At 53.9% G+C, this 25,021-nt stretch overlaps 2 protein-coding genes across 8 annotated transcripts; one reads left to right on the top strand and one right to left on the bottom strand.

Annotated features, from left to right (window-relative positions):
- Positions 1-8: 8 nt before the first annotated feature.
- On the bottom strand, positions 9-18,950 carry lrrk2 (leucine-rich repeat kinase 2). 5 transcript variants are annotated; one of them, XM_062563200.1, is made up of 52 exons: positions 18,294-18,950; positions 17,558-17,643; positions 16,864-16,973; positions 16,322-16,410; positions 15,753-15,911; positions 15,372-15,506; positions 15,144-15,275; positions 14,922-15,041; positions 14,366-14,526; positions 14,169-14,248; positions 13,972-14,078; positions 13,602-13,731; positions 13,380-13,504; positions 13,057-13,184; positions 12,237-12,381; positions 12,014-12,153; positions 11,789-11,917; positions 11,284-11,454; positions 10,923-11,187; positions 10,646-10,834; positions 10,139-10,254; positions 9,812-9,875; positions 9,522-9,691; positions 9,167-9,417; positions 8,835-8,983; positions 8,475-8,568; positions 8,194-8,380; positions 7,929-8,110; positions 7,608-7,834; positions 7,383-7,510; positions 6,849-7,067; positions 6,561-6,762; positions 6,372-6,460; positions 6,085-6,272; positions 5,841-5,995; positions 5,578-5,724; positions 5,295-5,486; positions 4,793-4,939; positions 4,549-4,661; positions 4,251-4,441; positions 4,015-4,175; positions 3,690-3,860; positions 3,479-3,579; positions 3,177-3,377; positions 2,852-3,045; positions 2,615-2,687; positions 2,328-2,518; positions 2,096-2,248; positions 1,638-1,867; positions 1,177-1,245; positions 945-1,078; positions 9-599 (listed from the first exon to the last, which is right to left on the bottom strand). In XM_062563200.1, exons 1-51 carry the CDS (start codon positions 18,427-18,429, stop codon positions 954-956), a joined length of 7,617 nt encoding a protein of 2,538 aa, XP_062419184.1. In that variant the 5' UTR covers positions 18,430-18,950; the 3' UTR covers positions 9-599; positions 945-953. The 5 variants fall into 5 exon arrangements, 3 of the variants coding, with proteins under 3 accessions (XP_062419184.1, XP_062419186.1, XP_062419183.1); XM_062563202.1 differs by having other exon boundaries at positions 941-1,078; positions 17,558-17,640; XM_062563199.1 differs by having other exon boundaries at positions 941-1,078; positions 18,294-18,949.
- Positions 18,951-19,536: 586 nt separating this feature from the next.
- LOC119196579 (proton myo-inositol cotransporter-like) lies at positions 19,537-24,781 on the top strand. 3 transcript variants are annotated; one of them, XM_037452379.2, is made up of 11 exons: positions 19,537-19,602; positions 20,561-21,020; positions 21,131-21,290; positions 21,976-22,187; positions 22,277-22,385; positions 22,484-22,647; positions 22,763-22,877; positions 23,428-23,553; positions 23,740-23,858; positions 23,950-24,102; positions 24,201-24,781. In XM_037452379.2, exons 2-11 carry the CDS (start codon positions 20,594-20,596, stop codon positions 24,419-24,421), a joined length of 1,806 nt encoding a protein of 601 aa, XP_037308276.2. In that variant the 5' UTR covers positions 19,537-19,602; positions 20,561-20,593; the 3' UTR covers positions 24,422-24,781. The 3 variants fall into 3 exon arrangements, with proteins under 3 accessions (XP_037308276.2, XP_037308275.2, XP_037308274.2); XM_037452378.2 differs by having other exon boundaries at positions 19,537-19,619; XM_037452377.2 differs by lacking the exon at positions 19,537-19,602 and adding an exon at positions 19,629-19,839.
- Positions 24,782-25,021: the final 240 nt, after the last annotated feature.

The following is a 25,021-nucleotide window of genomic DNA, read 5'->3' as shown; positions in this document are numbered from 1 at the left end:
CCCGAATCTGCTGTGATTATTCTCGTCTGTGCTTTATTTGACTGTTTCAGACTTCTAATACAAATCTACGTGAAAATGGTGTATGTATCTTCATGTGTATAACACAAGTGGAATATAACATTAACAAAATGTAAAGAAATTCACATGTGAAAGAACAGAAGCAGATCTGTATTTATAAAATCCACACATCATCAAAACAACAAAAGATCTACTTCTACTCCTGTTGGTTTACATTAACGGAGCCATCAAAGTACAGCAGGATCCAACTTTCAATAATTTGATACAAAGAGTGAACGAGGCGTGAGAATAAATAAATCAAATAAACACTTTTACAGGCTTCTTTCCTTCCATGTTTGCATTCTGCAGTTCGGTCTCTACAAAAGGCAGCAGGACGTCTTCCTGAACATCTCTGCTTACGTCTGGCAAAATATTTCATTCATCTTCAACTAGAGATTTTTTTTTTTTTACATCCTTTTTTGATTGCAATGCAATTGCTTTTTTGGTCAGTGCGCTGATAAAGTAAGAAAATGAGGTAAAACATGGCCTTCAATGTGCTCTGCTGGTCCACCGGGGCGTCCATCCCTTTTCCACAAACCTCTCTGCAGGAAATGTAAAAATAATTAAAAGAGTAATGTCACGGACATCTGGAGGTTTGGGTATTGACCTCATGTGTTGATTTTGGCGGTCCCTGTGGACAGAGGTGGTAGTGTCCCAGAGCACCAGAGACCCACAAACAAAAACTCTTGGTTCTGGTTCTCCTGGGGACGGACTGATGATGACAGTATTCTCAGAATCAAACTCAAAAGCATCATAGAAATAGCTAATATTCTCACTGTTGGTCTTGTTTTCTTAAAAAGGTCAAATACAGGCGTCGGAATTAAAAAGTGACGGTTTCATAGACAGTTAAAATCCCCTCACGGTAACTTTAAATAAAACGCACCTACGTGTGGGGCTCAGTCCTGAAGGAGCTGCTCCCTCATTCCGGCTGCTATCTGCTCTCTTTTCTCACAGTGTTTGCTCAGGTCTCTGACCTCCATCGGCAGAGAGCCGTTCCACACCATCAGGACCGACTCCTGGTCTGAGAGCCGCAGGAAAACAAACAAACAAACAAACAAACAGCAGCACGCTGGTAACACAGAAAAGACAACGGCGTAAACAACGGACCGGAACACTCACCGAGCTGATCGGCGTCGTGTGGGAGCCGTCTGCCCAGAACCAGCACCACGTTCTTCCAGTTTAGTGTTTCTAGTCATGCAGAAAGAGAAAAAGATATTTCTGATAAACATACTCATGCTCACACGCACACAAATGCATAAATGATGAAAGGAGACACGACTTTCCATTAGGTCCATTTTGGATTTCTACAACATGTTGACATCATTTAAGGTTTTAAAAATATTCTTTTATTATTTTAAAATACTTTATCCAGCTCATCTTTTGTAACCAGTGTAGCATCTAGTTATCTTTAAGTGGGCTAGCTGGCTAATTAGAGGCCAGTTTGCCATCTAACCGCACCGGGACATAATGCTACACTGGTTACTGGAAATAAACCAGAACGCATCTTTAATGGTTAAAACTGACAACAGGTGAACCAGTCACGGGACGCCTCGCTGGCGAGAGAGGAGGCAGCCCCCCACCTATGAGCGCCGGGGCCATGCAGCGGGTGGAGTCGCAGCAGGGGCCGATGACCTGCAGCACCTGGTGCTTGGAGAGCTCCAGCAGCAGCAGGTGGCCCCCCCTGGTGCCCACCCACAGAGCTGCAGCGCTCTGCACCAGCAGGGCCTTCACCCGGGCCCAGGGGGGCGCCGCCTCGCCGGGCAGCGCCGCCGCGCCGCCACCCCCCCTGCTCCTGTCGCCGGAGTGGTGTCTGCGAGGGGAGAGGAGGACACCGCTGCAGTCACGGAAACACCTGAACACCCCCCCCCCCCCTCTCAATGATTCAGATTCAATAGAATTTTAGGTAGTGGAGAAGTTTATTTCTTTCTGTCACGATGTAACCAAATAAATCAAACAATTCACAGGCAATAAAGTGACTTCCTGTTTTTTTTTTTCAAAGCCGTAATAAAATGACGTAACACGGGGGCCGCGTTTGTACCTGATGATCTGAGCGCAGTCGACGCGGTCCACCATCCTCTCGCCCCTCTTGTCCCAAACCTCCACGCTCGCGGCCCCGGCCTTGCTCAGGTACGCGTACTTATCCACCGCCAGTCGGGACACGCACGCCTCGCCCCCCGCCGGCCGCTGCTGCCTGGACAACGTGAAAAAGACGCAATGACTCGCCGCCCTTCGGGGGACGCGACCCCCCCCCCCCCCCCCCGGGGACTCACTGCAGCAGGAGTTTGGGCCTGGTGTCGATGCTGCGGCCGACCTCGTAGTCGGCGGCGAAGGAGATGATCCTGGCGCCGCAGCCGGCCCACACGCACCTGCCGTCCAGCGGGTGGGACGACTGGCCCAGGCACACCAGGGGCGTGTTGACGTTCCCCACGGTGAGCGATTTCACCGGAGGCCCGTTCTCTTGCTGCAAGGAAGGGGGGGGGGGGGGCAGAAGAGAATCAGACGCAGTGGACACGCAGCGTGAAGCGCGAGAGGAGACACGGTGCTTTACGAGCTTTACCTTGAGGACAGAGTCCTCGTAAACGGTCAGAACTCCGTCGGCCGTCCCGACCAGCAAGTAGTTCTTCCTCTGACTGAAAATACACGGAAGACGGTGTGGATTCATCACGGAGGTCTTCAGTGAACTAGTAGTCCCAAAAATCTTGATCCTATACAGACTCCCTTCTCCAAGTATCCATTAATCAAAGAGCTCATACATGCAAAGCGGTCATGGATCGTTCGTATCGTGGGCTCTTACGCGCGGCGAGGGTGCACGTGGAAGTACAGCGAGGTGACGGCGTCCGTGACGCTCTGCAGGCGGTGCCGATCCGACGCGTCCCGAGTGCTGACGACCACCAGGGAGCCGGACTGCGTGCCGGCTACCAGCCAATCGCACGCCTCGCTCGGGATTTGGACCGTCACGAGACACAAGACGGGGCTGGTGTCTACTTCCTGCAGGGGGGGATGGGGGGGGGGGGCGGAGCCGCGTACGAGAGGAGGAAGGGCGAGAAGGCGTCTGATGAGCACGGAATATTCCTGTTTTTAAATTGTTGTGTTCATTGCGTTCTGTTCCTTTCAAACACCTGCGTGGCGACGGCGCTGCCGTCCAGGTGGACGGCCGTGACGGAGCCCAGCCTCCGGGCGCTGCCGCCTCCCCCCACCCAGGCGCGGTGGCTGTTGGAGGGGTCGGCGCTCAACGCCAGGCACTCGGCGTTGAACACGCGGGGAACCGCCAGCTCCCTCATGAGGCACAGCATCTCCCCCGAGTTCAGCCTGTCGAACACCTGCAAAACATCAGGGGACACAGGGGGACACCAGCTGTGGGTTAAACCGACTCCCCGTCGGTGGGTCTCGTTGACCGGGGGGGGGGGTCCGAGGGCCTCACCTGGGCAGAGGTGGGTCGACCCTGAGGGCTGTCCCTCAAACATTCCTTCATCAGCGCCTGGAAGCCGGGCCAAGGGGAGCAGCCGTAGTGTTTCACTGGGTCTGTGTTAAGACACATTTTATATTATATAAATATATATTAGTTTGACGTAAGCTTAAGCTGTGGTTTTTGCGGCGTATCCATAATTCCACTCTTCCTTCCCCCCCCTCACCTGGCAGCTTGCCCTGCACTGCCACCTCGTCGAACTCGCTGGGGAACTTCATGCCGTCGGAGATTCGCTGGCCGCAGGTCAGCAGGTCGTAGAGCAGCAGCCCGAAGGAGAACACGTCGGCCTGCTGGTCGTAGATGGCGTTGCCGCGGGCGACCTCCGGTGCTCGGAAACCTGACGCGGAGGGATGCGTTTAATAAGAGGGTGCGACACGGACGCCAGGACGACGTCGCATTTAACGGCTTCTGATGAGCACAAATACTAAAAAAATGAAAAACGTGCACAAATAGTGCAGCTTGGACTGGAATGTCCGAAGCAGGCGTCTGACCCGGCGTGCCCTCCGAGCTGCGCACTCCCATGCTGCAGCAGTACTGAGCGATGCCGTAGTCCGTGATCTTGGCGATGAGCTCCGAGTCGGTCTTCAGGTTGAAGAGGAGGACGTTGTGGGGCTTCAGATCGCGGTAGATGATCATGGCCGAGTGAAGGTACCTGCAAGCGTGGGGTGGTCACGACTCATAACCCCATTATGATGCAAATCCCGGCCCATCACAAAAACGCCCGTACCCGAGTCCGTCGGCCACCTGCAGGGCGATTCGGTGCTGCAGCTTCCTGTTGAGGGCGCCGCGCTCGCGCTCAAACAGGGCGTCCAGCGAGCCGCTGAGAGCCAGCTCCATCACCAGCACCGGGGGGGACGAGCCGGCCGCCAGCAGGCCCACCAGGCTGGGGTGACGGAGGCGCCCGAGCACCGCCAGCTCCTGGGTGACAGACGGGGAGGAGGACGGCAGGAAGTGAGCGGCTGAGCGCGGGACCGTTGTGGTGTCGTGGAAGCGCCGCCCCTCCCCCCCCCCCCCCCCCCAGTTACCTGTCTGAGGAGCCTGTGGATGTAGAGCTCAGACGCGTGCTTGTTGAAGATTTTCACCGCCACTTCTTCGTTTTTGTAGATGCTTCGATAGACCGTCCCGAAGCCGCCGTCCCCTAGTGGAAGAGAAACCCAACGGATTCGTGGCCTTTAGTTCAACGTCGAGGGAAACCGGAACAACGTTTATCTCGTTTCATTCCTGACAGCGGAGCGCAAAACAAGAGAGGAAACTGAAAAAGAGGCGAACCCAGTCGGTTCTCTTTGGACATGTCCATGTGAAGCTCCTCGCTGTCCAGCATGGTTCCCGCCGGCTGGTCGCTCAGCACCAGGTCCGGAGCGATCTGAGAGATGGGGAGGGTGCAGCCGGGGTCCTCCGGGTTCACCAGCAGACAATCTAGGATGGATACCGAAACCATCCACAGGACAGATTGGACAGAACTGGAACCATTAACCACAACGTTTAAAAGGGAGTTTTTTTTCACATATACTGTATGTCAATCAATGTGTCGCCCCACGAGGCCTCCTGCCTCCAGAGTAAAATACCCTGCAATGAAAAGGCTGGTGAGGGTTTACGTATATCATTTAATGATATTTCACATAAGCCTGATTTTATATTTTGACAGTTTGACACTAGAAAGCTTAAAGGTCCTCGTTGTCACTTAATTAAAGGCATGTTAACTCAAAGCAAATTCCCCTATAAATAAAAAAAAAAATACGGTTGTGGTTTTTTTTCTCTATAGTTTACAAACCGTGGTCAAAGCAGCTGAAGAGGTCCTCCAGCAGGATCCTGCTCCACTCCTGCCCGTCCTCGAAGCTGTAGAGCGCCCACTTCTTCAGCAGAGGCTCGCCGCCGCCGTGCACGTCCGTGTTCAGCAGGCCGGGAAACCACTCCTCCAGCAGGGAGTCGATGTGATCCACCACCTGACCCAGCAGCACCCGGCCTGCAGGAAGAACCCAACGGCGGGTTAACTCCGACATGTCCGGCAGGTACCGCTTTTTGCCTTTAAGAAACACAAAGAAAAACAAAAGCACCTTTGCGCGACGAGGGCACGGTGATCCTGACGAAGCAGGAGGGGCTCTCCTCCGCCGAATTGGCCTCCACCAGACAGTAGGCCTCCGGGGACCAGCTCAGGTACACGCCCCTCCTCCAGTAGATGCGGTTGGGTCGCACCGCTTTTCCTGGATGACGCACAGCCCCAAAAAAAATTCCCTTTTGTTAAACTCCTGCGTCCATATATATATATATATTTTTAAACCATTTCGCCCCTGCGCTGCAGCTGAAGCGCTCGGTTCACCTCTTCCACAGAGCAGGTAGGAAGAGACCTCCAGCAGGCGGCTGATCTGGCGGCTCCAGTAGTCCATGGGGAAGTAGGGCATCTCGTACAGACGCACGATCACCTCAGAGTTCTCGCAGTGGGGAAGCTCGATCACCGGCCTGTGTTTGGACAAACTGGGCAAAAAAAATAATAAATACGGTGACGTTGTGGTTGATTTGTCCGCCATGCCGACGCAAACCTGCTCTCTAAATCCACAGCGTACCTGCTGGGCACCAGCAGCTGGTCCTCGCCGAAGGGCAGCGCGATCTGAAACTTCTCCAGCAGCTTGAAGAACTGCGTCAGGTGGCTCTTGGGGAAACACTGGCTCTCAGACAGGGACTTTTCCACCGCCGAGCGCAGGACCACTCCTTTAGGATGCTCCCAGGGGCCGCAGCTCTTCACAGTCAGTTTCTACACGGGGGAGATGGGACATACAGCAGTGTGTGGTGAGGATTGATCACAGCAGGCTCCCGTAGACGGACAATAAGAGAAAGAGCTGCAGCGACCTACCTGCGAGATGATGTTGCACAGCCACTGCGGGTCGATGAAGTACAGCTCTTGGAGCTGGAGTGCGGGATCATCAAAGTGCAGTAAAACCCCTTCGGCCACAGAGGAGAAGAGGAGAATAAAAAACATCTGGGTCTGAAGGCGCCGACGAGAGCCGCGCGTTGAACGGGGGAAAAAGCCGAAATGACTCACCGGCTTCGCTCAGGAAGTGGACGGCGTGGGGAAGCTCCGCCTCCTCCAGCTGCAGCTGACTGTCCTGGACGAGCTGCAGCAGCTCCCGGTGCCTGAGGACGGGGAACTCCGGGGGAACCCTGGCTCTCTCCCGCAGGACCCGGCGCTCCAGCTCCACGTAGCTGTCCGGAACCAGCTGGCCCATCACGGGCTGGCCCTGGATCTGTGGAAGCGGGAGGATATGGATGGAGGCCAGGGTGTGGTGGTGGGGGCGGGGGGGGAACAAAACTAGAGAAAAGGTCCCTCTACCTTGAAGGCGGTGACCTCCCTGGCGATGGCCTTGCGCAGCTTGGCGATGGCGTCCGAGTCCTCGCAGGCGGAGACCATGTGGTAGTCCCTGATGGCGGGGAAGCCCTGGTGCCTCAGCAGCTCCTCCCGGATCTTGGTCACGCAGGCCTGAAGCTGCAGCTCGTCGCTCACGTCCGCGTGGGTTCCCACCAGGATGACCGGGGACAGGGGGGCGACGGCCTGGAGCGGGGGGGAGGGTTACAAATATGCATCTGTTCACTTTGTGTCTGCGATGTTGCTTAAGTGGATTATAGTGTAATTTGATTAGGTGATTCACGCAGGCCGATGTGCTGTAACGGGGAGGAGCCAACCTCACAAAGACGATGCACTTCACTCGGATTCTCTGAGAATTTAGAGTTTTTCTTGGAGAAAAAAAGCTTTCCAAGAAAGAATTTCACAATATTACTAATCTCATCTTTTTATTAAAACTCTACACTTGCCTACGAATCATCTTCTCCCAGAAAAAGAAACTGGATTGTGGAAGTGTTGACTCACTTTGATGTTGAAGAGCCAGGGCTTCAGGGCGTCCACCTGGCTGGCTCCTCTGCTCAGGTCGTACACCACCAGGTACAGAGCTCTGGAGGTCAGGAAGTGAGGGTGAGAGCCACTGAACTCCTCGCCCCCTGAGAGTGGGACAAGGAGAGGACTTCAGGGCTCGGCCCACACGGACAGAACCGCCACCGCGAGGAACCTCCGGCTCCCCTCATCCATCGGGCTCACCTGAGAAGTCCCAGACGTTCAGCACCATCCTCTTGCGGTCCCGCTCCCGGACGCTCCAGTCGCGGACGTCGATGCCCGCGGCGCCCGTCTTGGCGGCGCCGACCCGGGGGCGCTTCAGCTTCATCAGCTGCTGGATCAGCGCCGTCTTCCCGCTGCCGGGGTTCCCCACCACGATGAGCTTCATGCGGTAGTACGGCACCGCCTTCTTCAGCCGCTGCTGGAGGAACCTGGTGGGGGGGGGGGGGGGGGGGAATGTGTTTACCATGCGCTTCACCTCTCCCGCTCTACACGACCCGAGCCACCACAAAGCGTCCGGCCGACCTGACGATGTCTCTGGTCTTGCCGCCGATGAGCTTGAGGTCCAGCTGGAGCCGCAGGCCGTCCAGCGGGAGGTCCCACAGCCGGCCCAGCTGCCCCATCTCGTCGGGGAAGGAGCGCAGTCCGGCGTTGCGGCTCACGTCCAGCGAGGTGAGTCCGTCCAGCAGGCCGATCCGCTGGGGGACCTGAGCGGGGACAACAACAACAACAACACACCATGGAGGTCCACCGTGATGCTGAGACGGTTTCGAAGAGAACGTCTCCTTACCCGAGTGAGCTGGTTGTCGCTCAGGTGGAGCTTCTCCAGCCCGCACCACTTGTGGATGGGCCCGCTCAGGTCCAGAGCTTTGATGGCGTTGTGGCTGAACATCAGCTCCCGGAGGTTGCCGGACGCCCAGAGTCCCGGGCCGGGCAGGGCGGCGATGCGGTTGGTCCCCATGTCCACCGAGCGCAAGCTGGACAGAAGAAGAAGAAGAAGAAGAGGGACGCGTGAGTGTGTCAAAGAACCACAACCCCAGGAGACCATTCCAAAACGGGCATCCGACTCACTTGGGAAGTTGGAGCACGGCCTCGGGAACATCGGCGAAGCGGTTGTCGGCCAGTTTCAGCGTTATGACCTTCGCGGGGAGGCGTGACAGAGAACCTGGAGGGGGACAGTGAAGAAGGTTTCTGCGTCTCCACGTCACAAGACAACTCTTAAGAACCCAAGGCTGCAGGGACGACATCGTTTGAGAAGAACTCTAAAACGGTCCTTGTAGCCGAACCGGAATGATTCGAACGCGTTTTGGATGTTGGAGTTCTAAACATCTGCTCGGTCCCTCCTCACAGGAGGACTCTCATTAGGGGTCAAATGATGCCGAGTGCATTATAGAGGACACAGACAAAGAAGCTCCAGTCGATGGTTCTCACGGATTCTGTTCACGGAGGCGCTGAACGTCTCCAGCTTGGAGCAGCCGCCCAGGAAGTCGGGGGAGATGTTCTCCACGGCGTTCCTGCTCACGTCGAGCAGCCTGATCTCCGGCAGACACAGCGGCGCCAGGAGCTCGGTCAAAAGGTTCCTGAGAGCAGGGAGCGGAGAAATTATCCCGCCCTCTTCCGAGCGGTCCAATCAGAGGCAAGGAATGGGATTTAAATCCCTCAAATGGGAATTTAAAGAATCTAAATAAGTCTTTAGGCACCAAAAGTTCGGCAACGGAATTCTGCGACCACATCACGCCTTTGTCATCGCCATAAAAGCTCACCCTTCCATGGACAGCTCCTCCAGCCCGGCCGCGGCGCTGCCCAGATCCTGAGGGAACGCCGCGATCTGGTTGTGGGACAGGTTGAGCTGCCGCAGCGACGGGCAGCGGACGGCGGGGTCAAAGGTCAGCAAGGGACCCACGCAGTTGCGAGAGACGTTGAGCGTGCTCAGCGAGAGGAGGGTCAGCAGCTCCGCCGGCAGCGCCCGCAGCCGGTTTCCCTGCAGGTCCAATCGGGTCAGACTCCTCAAGCTCTGCAGAAGACAAAAATATTTAACAATTTTTTTAAAAAAAGCTTCAGCGTAAAATTGACTTTTTTCCGCCAAATGGTTGCGTCGCCGGCGAGGCGCCGCGCTACCTGGCAGAGGGCGGGGGGGAACTCCAGCAGAGCGTTGTGGCTCAGGTCCAGGCGCAGGAGATGCCCCAGCTGCTGCTGGACCGAGCCGTCGTCCATCAGGCAGGACGGAGAGTCCAGCTCGTTCCCCGACAGGTCCAGCAGGACGATCCTCTCGGCCTCTTTGGGCGCAGCTTGGTTGAATGAATGAATGGAAAAAAAAGGGGGGAAGTGGGTTGAATGAGCGGCAGCGAGGCTCATGGGATCTGCAGAGAAAACTCTGTTCTGTCACTGTTTGAAGGTCGGACTGAAACCTTTTGGACTCGAGCCGGTCCTTCCATATCTCCTCTGTGGGAGATCCCTGTGACCATTCTCAGCCTGAAAGACAACAAACAAACAAACAAACAAACAATGAACCATCCTATTCTATTGCAAGGAGAAGAGCTTGATTGACATAATGACAATAATCGTGATGATATGGTCCGATTTGGCCTTAATGTCTCCATTCATTCATAATGCGCTACTGTTTTTAAAGTAATTGAATATTTTTCCTCTGTTTACTGAATTCTCCTCCTGAACGGGGTCAGAATGAAGAAAAGGACCCCGGATGAGATCCAGTGTGCTGTGAGAAGTTCTTCTACCTCAGCGCTGCCGTGTCTGCGCCGTCCCGGCTTCATGGTGAAGGACCCCCCCCTCACCTCCTCCGTCGAGCCACTGCGGGGCTTCGGAGACAGAACGGCCGACAGCGAGTCACTTCCTACAAAGAGGGAGAGCAGGACCTCATCTTCATCATCATCATCCTCCTCGGTAAACAATAGTTTGAGGTTTCCCTGGTGCATGTGATCAAAAGGGTTGTAATTATCCTTTATAATTCATCATTTATTCTTTATTATCCTACGGAAGAAAAACCCACAGATTTAATCGAATTTTTATTAAACCAATGAATATATTATATATATATATATATATATATATATATATATAGAGCCAGTGCTGATAGATGTCTTTTATTTAAAATAAATAAAGTTTGTGTCTGTGTTTTTCCCAGGCAGATCCTGAAGACGCTGAGTCATCACGGCGCAGACTGCCGAGTCACCGCGAGCTCTGGCCTCTGCTGTGCTATTTGCTGTAAGCCTTCTGCTTCTTACCATCGCTCTCCGCGTCCTCTTTGTAGAACAAACCGTCCTCCAGAGACGCGAAGCTGAAGCTGCAGTCGTCGCTCTCGTCGGAGATGTAGCCGGAGGTCAGTTCGGGCTCGCCGGGGGATCCGGGAGGACCGCTGGCGCTCTTGGACCTGCGGAGCGACTGAACGTACCTCGCCAGCCTCACGCCTTTACCTGCAAGACAGAGCGCGGCTGTGATGGAGGGCGGGGGGAGGGGGGGGAGCTACGACCCTCCGTGTCATCAGACATCAGCCCTCCTCACCGTCGTCGCGGCGGAGACGGCGCGCCGGGCCCCGGCCCGCCAGCAGGGGGCTGAGCCAGGCGGCGTCCAGGCGGCCCAGCCTGAAGCCCCCCAGGCACAGGGCGCCGTTGTGGAGGTCCAGGCCCAGGCGGCCCAGCAGCTGGATGACCGTGGGCCCCTCGCCGCGCTTCACGCTCACGGCCAGAGCCCTGCGCAGGTGCTGCTCCTGGGCGCCTCGGGCGAGGAGGAGCTCCACCAGTTCCTGCGGCCCGCCGCGCTCGCACACCTGCCGGGGGGAGCAGGGGGGTTAAAAGGTCAGCGAACCCGTCCGCCAGAGCTGGGGCCCGAGGAGAGAGGCGCCCGGGGGGGGGTGACCTCTGACCTGGCAGATGAGCGACTCGGCTTTGGTCTTCCCGTTGACGTCGGCGCCCAGCTCGATGAGGCACTCGGCCAGCGCGGCGTCCCCGTCCTCGCACGCCTTCTCCAGCATGCCGTGGTGCAGCTGCGCGTCGCACCACATCTTCGACAGCGCCAGGCACACCGACTTATGCAGCTTGACAAAGGGAGGGGGGAAGGGGGTTAGAATTAAACAAGTTCCTGCACAAATTAGTTCATCGAGTTAAGGGTTACACTTTGCAGTCAAGCATGTCGGGGACTCGTTCTGTCCTGCATGTCCCTCTGTGTGTGACCGGGGACGGAACACCTCGTACTTCTGCTTACGTCATTTTTTTAAAAACGCGAGGAAAAAAAATCAGATTTCTTGGATGTAAAATGTTAAATTGGTGCAGATATTAAATGAGAAGCAACGTCAATGTGAGTCCGGTGTGGATTGAGGAAGCACGTATTCATTCCCATCGTTCCCCGTGAATTGGGTCCGTCTCACTCACGGCGCAGCTGCTGCGGTCGGGCCTCTCGCCCCGGAGCTGCTGGAAGATGTGCCGGTCGAAGTCTTCCCTCTGCAGCTCGGCGGCGGCTCCCGAGCAGGCGTCCAGCATCCTCAGGGCCACCTGAAAACACTGCGGGATAAAGAAAAAAAAACGCCACAGCGGCGTCAGCGGCGCCCGCGGCTCTCTCAGTCCTCCGGACGCGGCGGCGTTTCGAAGAGGGCTCACCTTCAGGAGCATCTCCGGGTCGTCCCGGAACTGGAGGAGGGAGGCGACCACGACGGAGGCCAGCACGGGGACCATCATCCTCGACAGCTTCTTCTTGGACACGACGTGGCTGAGCAGCGTGAAGCCCCAGAAGTGGATCTCTGCAGGGAGTGAAGGAGCGCTTTAGCAGGAAGTCACACCGGCCCCACGCCATTCTCTCACTCCGGTCCTCGTCGGCGGTCACCTCGTTCCCGCGGGAACATCTGCAGCGTGTGCAGCACCGTGTCGATGGCGCCCTGCTGGCAGAGCAGGTCCACGGCGCCGGAGCAGTCGGCCAGAGCGGACAGGACCTTCAGGCCGGACTTCTGAATGACGGCGCTGCTGATGAACTGCGCGCACACACACACACACACACACACACACACACACCAGTAGAGATGGCAACCGAAGCGAAAAACATCAGCGAAAGAAAGATTGATAAAAAAAAAAAAAAAATGTTTAAAACTGTAGGAAAGAAATGATAAAGAATGATCAAATGGATAATATATAAGATGCAATAGTTTGAGGCAGTAGGATGGTTTTTTGAATAGTTTGGGATATTGGTTTTTATAGTGAACATGTAACATGAAGAGGGGAAAAACATCTGCGTGTCAACAGGCAAATTCTTTTTTGGAAAATGTAATTACGCCCGTTACGATGTTCCGGGTGCAAGAAAAGCTTCCGTATCATTTCTGCAATGAATGGAAGAATTATGTGATTTTACTGCTGCTGCAAAACAAAAATCCCATCGGGGGGGGGGGGGGGGGGGGTTTAAGCTTGCCGGGTTCTTTGGAGTGATATCTGTGGCCTTTAAGGAGATTATATCAGCACAGACTGTTAGACTAATTAGATTGAGCAGATTTGGAAATATTGACACCCTGAAAAGGCCTTAAGAGGAACATTTTTTGGGGGGGGGGGGGGGGGGGCTAAAAGAAAAGGTTATTAGGTACATCTACATGGTAAGAAATAGTAGAGTAATAATCAGCGGGACATTTTCTTTGGGGGGGGGGGATGTTGGCCCGTACCCTGTTGAGAACCTCCAGGTAGACGGTGTGAGCCCCCTCCACCACACACTGGGTCTTCAGCACCTTCAGAGACACGTCGGCCATGTCGGGGTCCGCCACCGAGAGGCCGTGCTCCCTCAGACTCCCGTCTGGGAAGAGAAAACAGGACGCCACGGCGACGCGTGAGCGCGGCCCGCTCGCTTTATCGATCACGTGACCCGACGACATCCGAGAAAACATTGCGTACTTTTGGCTGAGCGAAGGCGCCACGTTTCCGTTTCAACGACTAAAAGAGACTAGAACTGCACACCTGTTGAATCCAAAAAGGAACACTTATCCGGTACCTGGGCAGAGGAAGACCAGGCTGGCCTGCAGAGCCTCCAGCTGGACCTCCGGCTGGAAGTTGTGGACCTTCATGGCGCAGAGGATCTGACTCATGGCCATGTTCAACTCGTCCAGACTGGCGTTCCTGCAGTCCACCGGAGACACGTTTCAGAAAAACAAGTCCTATCCGCAAAAAAAAAAAACGAGGATGATCGGTGTCCTTCCGTCTCGAGAGCGCCCACCTTCCCTGAAAGAGGAGGCCGAGCAGCCGACAGGCGCTGATGGACACTTGGGCCGAGGCGGAGTGTCTCTTCATCATGTCCACCAGGTTGACGTGGAGGCCGCTGGAGAGCAGCAGGGAACGCATCTCCCCTAAAGACAAAAAAAAAACTAAATCTAGTGTGACCTGGAGGTCAAAGGCAGGAAGCTAAAGAACAACCAGGATGTTCCACCACGTCTGGTTTCCGGCTATTGTGACCCACATTCCTGATTCCTCTGAATCAGTCTGAGCTGAACTGCAAAAAGGACACGCGAGGTGTCAACGAGAGACACCCGTCTCACTGGGCTGGGTGCAACAGGAAGTGCCGGCGGGGCGGGCTGGGGGGGGCTCACCGTGGCGAGCGAGGAGCGAGGCGATGGCGCTGGCGGCGGCGTGGAACACGCCGGGAGAGGAGGAGTGGAGCAGCATGGCCACCATCAGCTGTCTGTGGACCGGAGTCCTGAAGACCACACAAACGGGACGTCAGCAGATGCATCCAAACGTTTCTGGGAATGTCAACTCATTTTGGGGAGGGGGGGGGGGGTTCAACCTCTGGTCCCGGTCCGCTTCAGAGTGGTTCACTGCGGCTCCGTGCAGCGACAGGTTGTGGATGGCCCAGCTCGCGGCTTCCTAAGGCGCCGGGATGAGGGGGGGGGGGGGGGGGGGGGCGCAAATCACACGGGTCAGAACTCCCCCACCATGTCCCGCTGCGGGGAGGACCCAGACAAAAACGAAGCGGCGACCGACCTGGACGTCCGGTTGGTCAGGGTGGAGCTCCAGCGCCGTGCAGCAGGCCTCCATCCAGCCCAGGCCCAGGTCCTCCACCTCCTCCCGGCCCCGGTTCTCCTCCTGCTCCCCCTCCTCCAGGCCCTGCTCGGCCACCACTTTGCTCTGAACGATGGTCGCGGCTGAAAGGACGGAGGCACAACGTCTGCAAAACACATCCCTCCCGACTACACCTTGAATCGGTAGCTCTGGTTGAACCGGGTCCGTTGCCCCCCTGTGGCTCAATGGACTTCTAACGGGTCACTAGTAGCCGCGGCGGTTTCTTCTTAAAACCCCTTTCTCCTCGGGACACACTGTGACTCTGCGGATTCGTTAACCGGGTCACCCGATGTCGCTAGTCGGTCGTTCCCCCCGCTCGCTTCTGTCAAAGCCGATGGCGACACGGCGTTTAACCGGGTCACACACTGACGAGCTCCTGTGAGCTTAAACCACACCCAACGGGCCGCTGTTCTCCGCCTCCCTTTCCGACCCTATAAGCAAACGCGTGTGTGTGTGTGTGTGTGTGCGTCTCCCTCACTGAGGTCGGCCAGGCAGGAGAGGGCGGCGGCCTGCAGCCTGGCGTTGTCCGGGAAGGCGCGGCAGGCTCTCAGCGCGACCCTCTGCACGCCGTTCATCACCAGGATGTTGTAGTAGCTCTCTGGGGGGGGGGGGGGGGGGGAGACAGTCGAGCGGGTCGCTGAAGGGAAACCATTCAGATACGTCTGCGTTCTGTAAAGGGAGTTGATCCTCGGAGCTTCACCTGACGTAAACCTGCGGAGCAGACAGCAGGCCGTCTCCTGGAGCTCCTCCCCCCCGGGGAAGGCGTCCGTGGCGGCGATGACCACGCTGTAGAACCGGGCGCCTCCCGACATCAACATCTCCACGTTGCTGCCTGCAGGGGAAAAACAACCACGATCTTCAGAAAAAACGCACGCAAAAAAAAAAGAACCGGTCGTCCTCGGGGGGGGGGGGGGGGGTGAGGTCTTACCGGGACGGGCCAGCAGCAGCATCACCCTCATGGCCAGCAGCAGCAGCTCGGGGTTGTCGGGGAACCGCTGCAGGGCCGCCAGCACCGGCATGTGATCCCGGTTCTCCATGAACTCCACCAGGTGATCGTCGCTGACTGAGAACACAAACATCTCTGCAGACACTCGCAACACAACGCCTCCGATTGGCTTTCTCCTTAAAACTTCATTGCAGATAAAAAGAGGTGGCAGCAAGGTCCGCAGAAAAAAGGATTTATTTGTGTTTCTTTGTTAATTAAGCTTAAGAATCAAAGTGTTTGCTCTAATTGTCTTTATTGTTGCGCGCGCACGCACGCACACAATTTTTTGTGTGTGTGTGTGTGTGTGTGTGTGTGTGTTCTCACCTCTCTCCAACAGGACCTGCAGGGCTCTACATCCCTGCAGCTGCACCTCCTCCGTGTCAGGAAACGTCTTCATGGCCTCCAGCACTAGGCTGAACACATCATCCTCCTCCTCATCTTCCTCTTCCTCTTCCTCTTCCAGCAGCAGCAGAGGAATCAGGTCTACGCATTTTTGAGAGAAGCATAAAACATAAAATACGTCTGATGCCTCAATGGGAAAGAGGAGTTTGTGAGCTTCACTATTTGTCCTTTTAAGTTGTGAATATTGCCGACACATCTTTATTTTTTGGCAATTTTTTCCCTGGATTTTGCAGGAGCTCCACACCCCACAAAGCAATGTAAAACATTATGATGAAGAATAACCATTCAAAAAAGAAAATGTTGTAACACATTGACTGCGGTTCTTCTGATCATTAACGGACAAGTTTATTTACTTTACGTTTTTGATGCTTTGTTTTGTAAATTATTAGTTTCCTTTCATACTGATCTGCTGACGTCGGCCTTTAAACGTCCCGCCCCGGCCTGCGGCGCGCCGGCGACCTTTGAGCCGAGCTTTACGAGGCCTCGCTTACCTGAGCGCAGCAGCAGGGCCAGAGCTCGCAGCACCACGGCGGTGACCCGGCAGTCTGCGGCGTGATGACGCAGCGCCTTCAGGATCTGCCTGGGGAGAAACACACAGACACACCAACGGGGCGGCTTTTTTGCTTCTGTTTTTTTTCTTTAAGAACTGAAGGTGGAATACGTCGGGTTCTACAAAAGGGAACTGGAAAGCCCACTTGGGAGGGGGGGGGCTAATGTGTGATGCCATGATTTGAGTACAGAACAATTAACAGGATCTGAAACCCGAAAGTGAGATTTTATCATTTCAAATCTGGAACTTCTGAAAGTCAAAATCTATTCACTTAAAATAAAACGGATGTAGTGTGTAGCTTCTTTAATGGGGGCGACCTGACGAAGGACAAATATCTGTGTGTCTAATATGCGTCTTTGACACGTTTGAGAAGTCACGACTTATTGAAATTCATGAAACCCAACTGACAAAACTAGGCGTGTGATCAATGTGATGCTCTGCCCTTTGAGCTAAACGCCAGCACGCTAACGTCACTCCACTTACTGGTGCACCCCCAGTACCTCCCAGTCCTTGGCCGCCTGCAGGGGCCCGGTCAGCTGGTCCAGCGTGCGGGGGCATACTTCAATCAGCCTGCAGAGCAACGACCAGCCCACCTGGAGCAGAGAAGGCCGTCAGCCATCAGCACGCAAAACAAGGGACAGAAAAGGGGGGGACTGCATGGTGGAAGTTTGTTTTTCTTCATCTCGAGGTCAAACTTCTCAACACGAGCAGGCGTCTCTCTCTCACACACACACACACACACACACGTGCCTCCTCAAAAAGGAGACACCCGGGTTCCCGCTCTTTTCTAGAGCCGTGACGGACAGAGACACGCGTGTCCCTCCGTGGTCCCCGAGAGGTCGCGACGCACACGTTAGAATAATCTCTCCTCGCTTTGGAATGTGTGAACAACCAGATTCGGTTGACCCTTTTGTCAGGGTTCGCGTCGCGCCGCAATCACACATCTGATAAAGCCGCGGTCACGAGACGCCGCAAACGTGCCTCGGAGCGCGGCCCGAGGTGAGCACGTGACGTCATCGGGAGAATGAAAGAAATAAAACGAGCCGCTGCTGCCTGGAGTCTGTTTTACTGCAGGATACAGGCCCAATCACAAAAACCTGCTGATGCATGGAAGAAAAAGGGGAAATGTGACATCCCCCCCCCCGCGGGGAGGGGGGGTCTCAGGGGTCTAGGGTACCTGCTGGACTCCTCTGCTGCCGATGTAGGACGACAGCACCACCACGAGAGGGCCGTGGACGTCTTTGTCCTCAAACAGGTCGGCTGCTGCGACAGATGTTTAAAAAAAAAAAAAGAGAAAACTGATGAGTCACCTTTGAAGGAACTCATTTCCATTTTTAAGCTGAACTGAACTCTGTGTGATCGACACCAGACGATCACACGGTCGAGATGAGGACAAAGCGCTGTTAAAATAAAACATTAACATGTGTGAAAACACTCATTGTGTAACCTGACAAAAGAAGAAAAAAAACAGACAATTGGTGGAAAAAGAAGTCCAACGAGAATCCTAAAACTGTCTCAGGACCAAACTCTGAACCTTTTATTCAAGGTACTCGTGCTTCACTTTGAGTATTTCTGCGGCTTCTTGTTCCCACATTTAAGCAACGAATCACTGCCCTCTCGTCCCTGTGACCTTACAGAGTCATATTTTAGGGTAAAAGCCTGTGTGAAAACTGAAGCGTGACACTGCAGTTCAGAAAAGCTCAACCTGCACCTGCAACAACACAAGTGACACTTTAACGTTATTTTAATCCATTACAGTAAAAGGTGTGTGACTACAGCACCCTGAGAAACTAATATAATAAAAATAACGTGACCTATAGCCCATTTCTTGGGGTCTTGTTCCCGCTGTGGTGTAACTACTACTTAACTTTAACTAAAGTTAACTACGTTTAGTTGTGTTTTTTTTGCCCTACCGTTGTCGGTGTGCGCGAGGAAGAGCAGATCCTGGAGGATCTGGACCAGCGTGCACAGCTGCCGGTCCTCCTGCGGGATCTTCAGCCTCACCAGGAGCTTCTTCAGCCTCTCCTCCAGCTCCTCTCCGGTAACCATGGCCACTGTCCTTACGTCACCTCGCCCCGAATACCAGCGATGTCGGTCACGTCATTGTTCCGTGCGGGCTCCCGGGTCGCTGCAGCGCGACGACGGGACCGGCGTTCCGCTTTCAGACCCCCCCCCCCCGGGTCCTCGGAATTACTTTCCCCCCGACGTGTTCCTCTTTGCGGGCGTCGTGTCTGCGGTCGCAGTTCCCTGCTGTGAGGGGAAAAGGAGAAGAAGCTGCGGGCGGCGATGGTGACGTCGGCGGAGAAGTGACTCTTGGTCAAATTAAAATAAAATAAAATCCCCGCCTCGTCTCGTTCGCTCGTTAAAAACACTCAACTCGCATTGGCTGTGATTGACAGGCGCAGTTTTAAAGGGGCCCGCCCACCCGGTGTCCGGTGTCGCGTTTTTTCCGCGCAACGGACTCGCGCTGCGTCAAAGAAATACACGTTTTCACGCCGTTTGTTTGCGAATCGGCAAATGCACGCATCCCGCGTGGCCTTTATATAAAAAACTGCGTACAGTGCATTGATGGATTGATTGATTGATTGATCGAACACGTTCTAAACTTTGTTTCTGTGCTGCGCGTCTATTACCGTGTTTACGGTATAAACCCTGTCAACGTGAGGGGGACCAAAAGTGAAATTACCTCGAATATAAACAAATAAACAAAAATGTTTTTTAAAAAGACGTTTTAGTTTTTTGATTTATTATATTTGAGTAAATAAAAATTATATTTATATTTTTTGAATTTCCAAATGCATTTGACGCTATTTCTGTAATGAAGGTCAGTTGCATATCCCAAAAATGGAAATTGGCTTAACTTGAATAACAAATCTTCGAGTAAATATAAAACGGAACTGAAATGTTTTTGCCAACCACGCCAATAAAAATACAAACCACTCCCGTGATGTGAAAAAAAAGAATGATGAACTTTTTAAAATAAAATCGATATTGACCCTTATGATTCAGTCTTCATATATGAATAAACAACAGCAGTTGCCAACGTGTGAGGGGTGAAATTATATTTACTCAGGATTCATTCGTTGTGTTTAATGTAATGGGCGTGTTCATTTTTTCCTGTGACTCAATCATGTGATCCGACCGGTTGTTGAACAGGACGCAGAAACCCTCCTGCTGGCGCTGCTCCGGAATAAACTTCACACAGATATAAACTTCACACAGGTATAAACTTCACACAGGTAGCAGACGCTCTGTCTGTGGCACATTCAACTGTTAACTCTCATCTGTTTGGTTAAGTTTTTTTATGTGTGATTTGGTCGTTTGGAAGCTTCCGCCGACTATGTAGAAGTGTAGTTCCTGACCTGTTTTTCCTTATTATCGACTGATTGCTACGACTCTCCACTAAAGATCTGGCCGTTTGTTCTATTGTTTTGGAGTTGGTTCGGTTTTGTCTGCGAGGTAATTCAATATACAATACAATGCTGTGATTTATAGTCTAAATAAAAATAATGAAACACGTGTCACCCCCGCGAGGCCAAATGACTTAAAATAGCAATACAAGCTGTTTTTTTTTTGGACGGAGTTCTGCGCTGCGTTCTTGAGCCCAGTTTACGTTTTTTTTCCTCAATGAAACAATACATTGATTACTCCAAACACGTGTTTTACAAATCCGAATTAATGATGATTTTAAATGGAGGTGACCATGGTCATTTGTGAGTGATTGGGAAAGGCTTTCAAACCACGTCATGTGACAATATTTTTTTTCAGCCCTTTACCCACAGAGCGATCCACGTGACTGACATCACGTGACGTAAACATGAAACATGGCGGCTCATTGTGGCTGGTTTCGCTTGAAGCCGTTAAAGTGCTCTGTCTGACTTCGAGGCGAACGTCTTTCCCGACATGAAATTGAAATCTTCTCAGAAGCTCACAGGAGCTTTATGGCCAAAATGTTTTGTATTAGCATGTAGCTTAGCCGATAGCTGTTACATGTCAGCGCCACCGTCTCTTCCCTCGAGCGGGACAACTGTCTTTCTGTGATTATCAGGGTATCAGCTGTTGTAAAGCGGCCTTTAAAGTGTTTGGCCTCGGCTTTTGCTCAACTCTGCTATGTTTTGAGTATGTTTCGTGTTATTATTATTATTTTTTATCCTCAACTTAACTCCTGGTCCCCTCAAAGTCCGGCAGCCGCGATGAAGACGGTGTGAGTCACATGATCTCCATGGACAGCCGGACACCGGAAGCGGGGGACGAGGGGGAGCGGAGCGTCATCCGGCCTCCCTCGGGGGAGGCTCCGGAGCGAGACGCCTCCCCGGCGGGCTTTCTCTACGTGCTGGCGTTCTTCTCGGCCCTGGGGGGGTTTCTCTTCGGGTACGACACCGGGGTGGTGTCCGGGGCCATGCTGCTGCTGAAGGAGGAGATGAACCTGAGCGCCCTGTGGCAGGAGCTGCTGGTCTCCAGCACCGTGGGGGCCGCGGCGCTCTCGGCCCTGGCCGGAGGCTCCCTGAACGGGTGGCTGGGCCGCAGGGCCTGCATCCTGCTGGCCAGCGCGGTCTTCAGCGTCGGAGGCGTCGTCATGAGCACGGCCCCGGGCAAGGTGGCGCTGCTCGTGGGCAGGGTCACGGTCGGTTTGGGCATAGGTGAGTGCGCGATACCCATTTCACGTTGATTCCACACATCCCGCAAGTATTCAGACCTGCACAATCCCCCCCCCCCCCCCACAACCCCTTTTTGTGTGTTTTCCCACCAGGCATTGCCTCCATGACGGTTCCTGTCTACATCGCCGAAGTGTCCCCCCCTCACAGGAGAGGTCAGCTGGTCACCATCAACTCGCTCTTCATCACCGGCGGGCAGTTCGTGGCGAGCGTGGTCGACGGCGCCTTCAGCTACGTGGGCCGCGGCGGCTGGAGGTGCGCGCCGCTTCCTCTCTGAGAGAATCTGCGAGCCACAGGGGCCCCCCCCCCCCGTCCCCCTGCTTTAGTCGCGTTTACCTCGGCCTCTGTGACCTCCTCTCTCCTCTCAGGTAGACGACTGAAAATGAATCAGCACAGCTGGAAACCGGGGGGGGAAAAAATAAAAACATTCAATAAGTCAGTATGAAATGGTAATGGTGGAAGAGCGTGGATTCATTTAGAAACAATAGAGTTGAATATAATGATTTAATAGGAATTTAAACAACCCCGAAACAATAAAATGCATAAAAACAACAAAAAATAGAATTAAATGCCCCAATCTAAATACAATAAAACAAGTGATTTAATAGAAAAAACGATGCCACATAATTGACACATAAATAAATCCCTGCCGATACAACAAAAGAGGAAAATAGAATAAAGTAAAACTGTCTTTGATCAGTTCTTCCTTAACATCTCAGTTGTGTAGTTTGCCCACTAGGTGGCAGTGACTCTGCTGGGCTGTAAACAGTTATCAAACTTTACAAAAAGATTAACCATCGATGTTTTCTGGCTCGATGGCCGGGAATGCGACGATGAAGCAGCTCCACGCTCACCCCCTGAGAGTCTCCACAACCAGCTTATTTTGTGTTTTCTTTTATTCTTCACCACCACCAACGCCTCCCTCTGGTCCTCCCTGCAGGTTCATGCTGGGCTTGTCCGTTCTCCCGGCAGCGCTGCAGTTCGTCGGCTTCCTCTTCCTGCCCGAGAGCCCCCGTTGGCTCCTCCAAAAGGGTCGGAGCCAAGAGGCCCGCCGAGCTCTCGGCCGCATCCGAGGAGGGCGGAGCGTCGACGAGGAGTACGACTCCATCCGAGCCAGCATCGAGGAGGAGGAGGGGAAGGAGGCGGGCGGAGGTGAGATATTTCTATTATTTCTTTTAAATGGGAGAAAAAATCAATCTTGATGTGATGAGGAGAAATAAAAGCTGAATGTTCTTCTTCAGGAGGCCTTATTATTTTGCGGATCTTTGGTCACGGCCCGACGCGGAGGGCCCTGGTCGTTGGCTGCGGCCTCCAGATGTTTCAGCAGCTGGCTGGTATCAACACCGTCATGTAGGTTCAACCCCCCCCTTCTCTCCTATCTGCGCCCCCCCCCCCCCCCTTCTGCGAGGGCACAACTGTTAGAACCACTGAGCTCCTCGTTCCCCCAGGTACTACAGTGCCACCATTCTGCAGATGGCCGGGGTGCAGGACGTGAAGCGGGCCATCTGGTTGTCGGCGGCGACCTCCGCCACCAACTTTGTGTTCACGCTGGCCGGCGTGTGGCTGGTGGAGCGGGTGGGCCGCAGGAAGCTGACCCTGGGCAGCCTGTTAGGTCTGTCCTCCTATCCGCGGCTTGATTGACTGGTGGGCGGGTGTCTTGCAGGGTTTGTTCTCTCCCTCAGGGAGGGGGGGGGGCGCATTGGCTAACGTGCGTCTTCACACCGCAGGCACCGGTCTGAGCCTGACTGTCCTGGCGGTCGGGTTTTGGCTTTCCGCCCGGTATTCTCCGCCCGCCACCCTCCACCCGGTCGACGCTCAAAACTCCACCTGCCGGCTCTACGGGTGAGAGAACGGGGGCCACGCCCCATTTCCACCACCACCTCTTTTCTTACTGATGATTGCTTGCTTGTTGTTATTGATTGTTGAATATTTATCAGTGTTTGGTGGAGGGAGAGATTCCTCGTACGCTCCCCACTGACGGAAGCCAGAGTCGTGACTCACGTGTCAAACATTGAGCGTGACTCACCGCCAAATATTCACTCCCCGTTGGCCGAGTCCGTCAAGTCTGGGCCCCTCTTTCAGGGAGCGGTTGAAAAGCATTTGAGGGAATGTTGGAATGAAAAATGCTCCAGTAATGATTTACTCTTGCAGGAAATTAGGTTTAAAGACCTTTTTGCTGTTTTTGTTGTAACATTCTTTAAATTCTGATCCACGTTTTTTTTCCCCCCATCTTTTCATGAGCCCTGTTTCTGTTAAACAAATGTTCAAATACCCGAATGGCTTTTGAAGCCATCCATATGATATGATATGATATGACATGTCAAGCTTTGCCCCCTCTGGCAGAGTCTCTGTGCTCGTCTTGAGTCTCTCTACGTTGGGCTCTGTCCTCCAGGTCCTGCGAGCTCTGCATGTTGGATCCAGATTGTGGATTTTGTTATCGGGAAAACGGCAGCGCCGTGTTCGACTCCTCCTGCGTCCCCGTGGCTCAGGCCTCCACGGATCACGCCGCCTGGGGGAGGTGGGGCCCTTTTTATATACCCAAGAGTGAAAAGCACCTGTAGTCTGCACGGCATGTTGTTCAAGGCAAAGTCATGTGACGTATACGCTGCTCCGTGTGCACACGTTAGCAGGCGACAGTTTGTTTGCCTTTTATTGAGACTAAAGCAGGTCAAGCGGGTAGAGAGAAGTTGTTTCTTTCGTGCAGGTGTTCCAACCAGACGGAGGCGACCAGCAGCCCCACCTGGGCCTACAACTACTGCCCCACGTCCTACTCCTGGGTGGTCCTCACGGGCCTCCTCCTCTACCTCGCCTTCTTCGCGCCCGGTTGGAAAACCACTTTGCTCATCTGACACATTGGGTATCTGGGATTTGTTCTGAAATGAAGTGTGTGTGTGTGTGTGTGTGTGTGTGTTAGGGATGGGCACCATGCCCTGGACGGTGAACTCTGAGATCTACCCGCTGTGGGCCCGCAGCACCGGCAACGCCTGCTCAGCCGGGGTCAACTGGAGCTGCAACGTGCTGGTGTCGCTGACCTTCCTCCACGTCGCTCAGTACCTGACGTACTACGGTGAGTCGAGGTCACCTACTAAACCTCTCTGGGAAATGACTTCTCTCTTCTAAGAGGAAAACGCCAACTGTAACCGCCGCTTTGAATCTGCGCTGCAGGGGCCTTCTTCATGTACACTGGCCTGGTGGCGTTGGGGCTCCTCTTCGTCCTCGGCTGCCTCCCAGAGACCAAGGGCCTGCAGCTGGAGGACGTGGAGAGCCTGTTCACCGGTCCGCTCTGCTCCTGCGGAGCCTCCTCGCCCGCTCGCCACGTCCAGTACAGCCGCTTGGACGGCAGCAACGCCCCCCTCTCTGATGATGACGAAGACGCCACGGATTAGAGGTTTTCTTTGTATTTTGATGACTGTCGGGGGCATTTTTTAGATCCTTTGTATTGCCTCTTACCGGCCAGGCAGCCGTCTTTTTGTGAGCGATTTTCTGACTTTGGCGAGTGTCGACCGGCAGGAATGTGTTTGTGCTGTGGCCGCGTGACTTTGTGAGGAACACTTTGACTCTTGGAATAGACATTCCTGTTGGAACCGTGGGTTTAATCTTTTAACCTTCATGCTATTGTTTACACAGTGGGGGAGATTGCACTTTCAAACATGTGTCCCTTTTCTGAATAAATGTGTAGATATTAACTTGCTGGAACGTGTTACAGAAATATATGTTCTGGATCGGGGGGTAGAGGGGGGGGGGGGGGGGGGCAGGAATGGTATGCCTTTAATTAATGACATGAGTAGGCCTTTCCTTAATGTTCATCTCTGTTTATGCAGCTCAGGTATTTGGGGCCAAGTCGCAGAGACACGGACGCTTTGATTAATGCACACTTACATTTCAAAGACTGACAGATGGATTCGATTCCTTAGCCAAAGCTCTTGGGTACTTTTTTTATTTTTTTTATATGTCATGAAGAACCAGTTGTGCTTTTAGTAATCTAC

The sequence above is a fragment of the Pungitius pungitius genome, chromosome 6 (assembly GCF_949316345.1).
Source record: "Pungitius pungitius chromosome 6, fPunPun2.1, whole genome shotgun sequence".
Lineage (NCBI taxonomy): Eukaryota > Metazoa > Chordata > Actinopteri > Perciformes > Gasterosteidae > Pungitius > Pungitius pungitius.
This window is presented reverse-complemented; position numbering and strand designations above follow the sequence as displayed.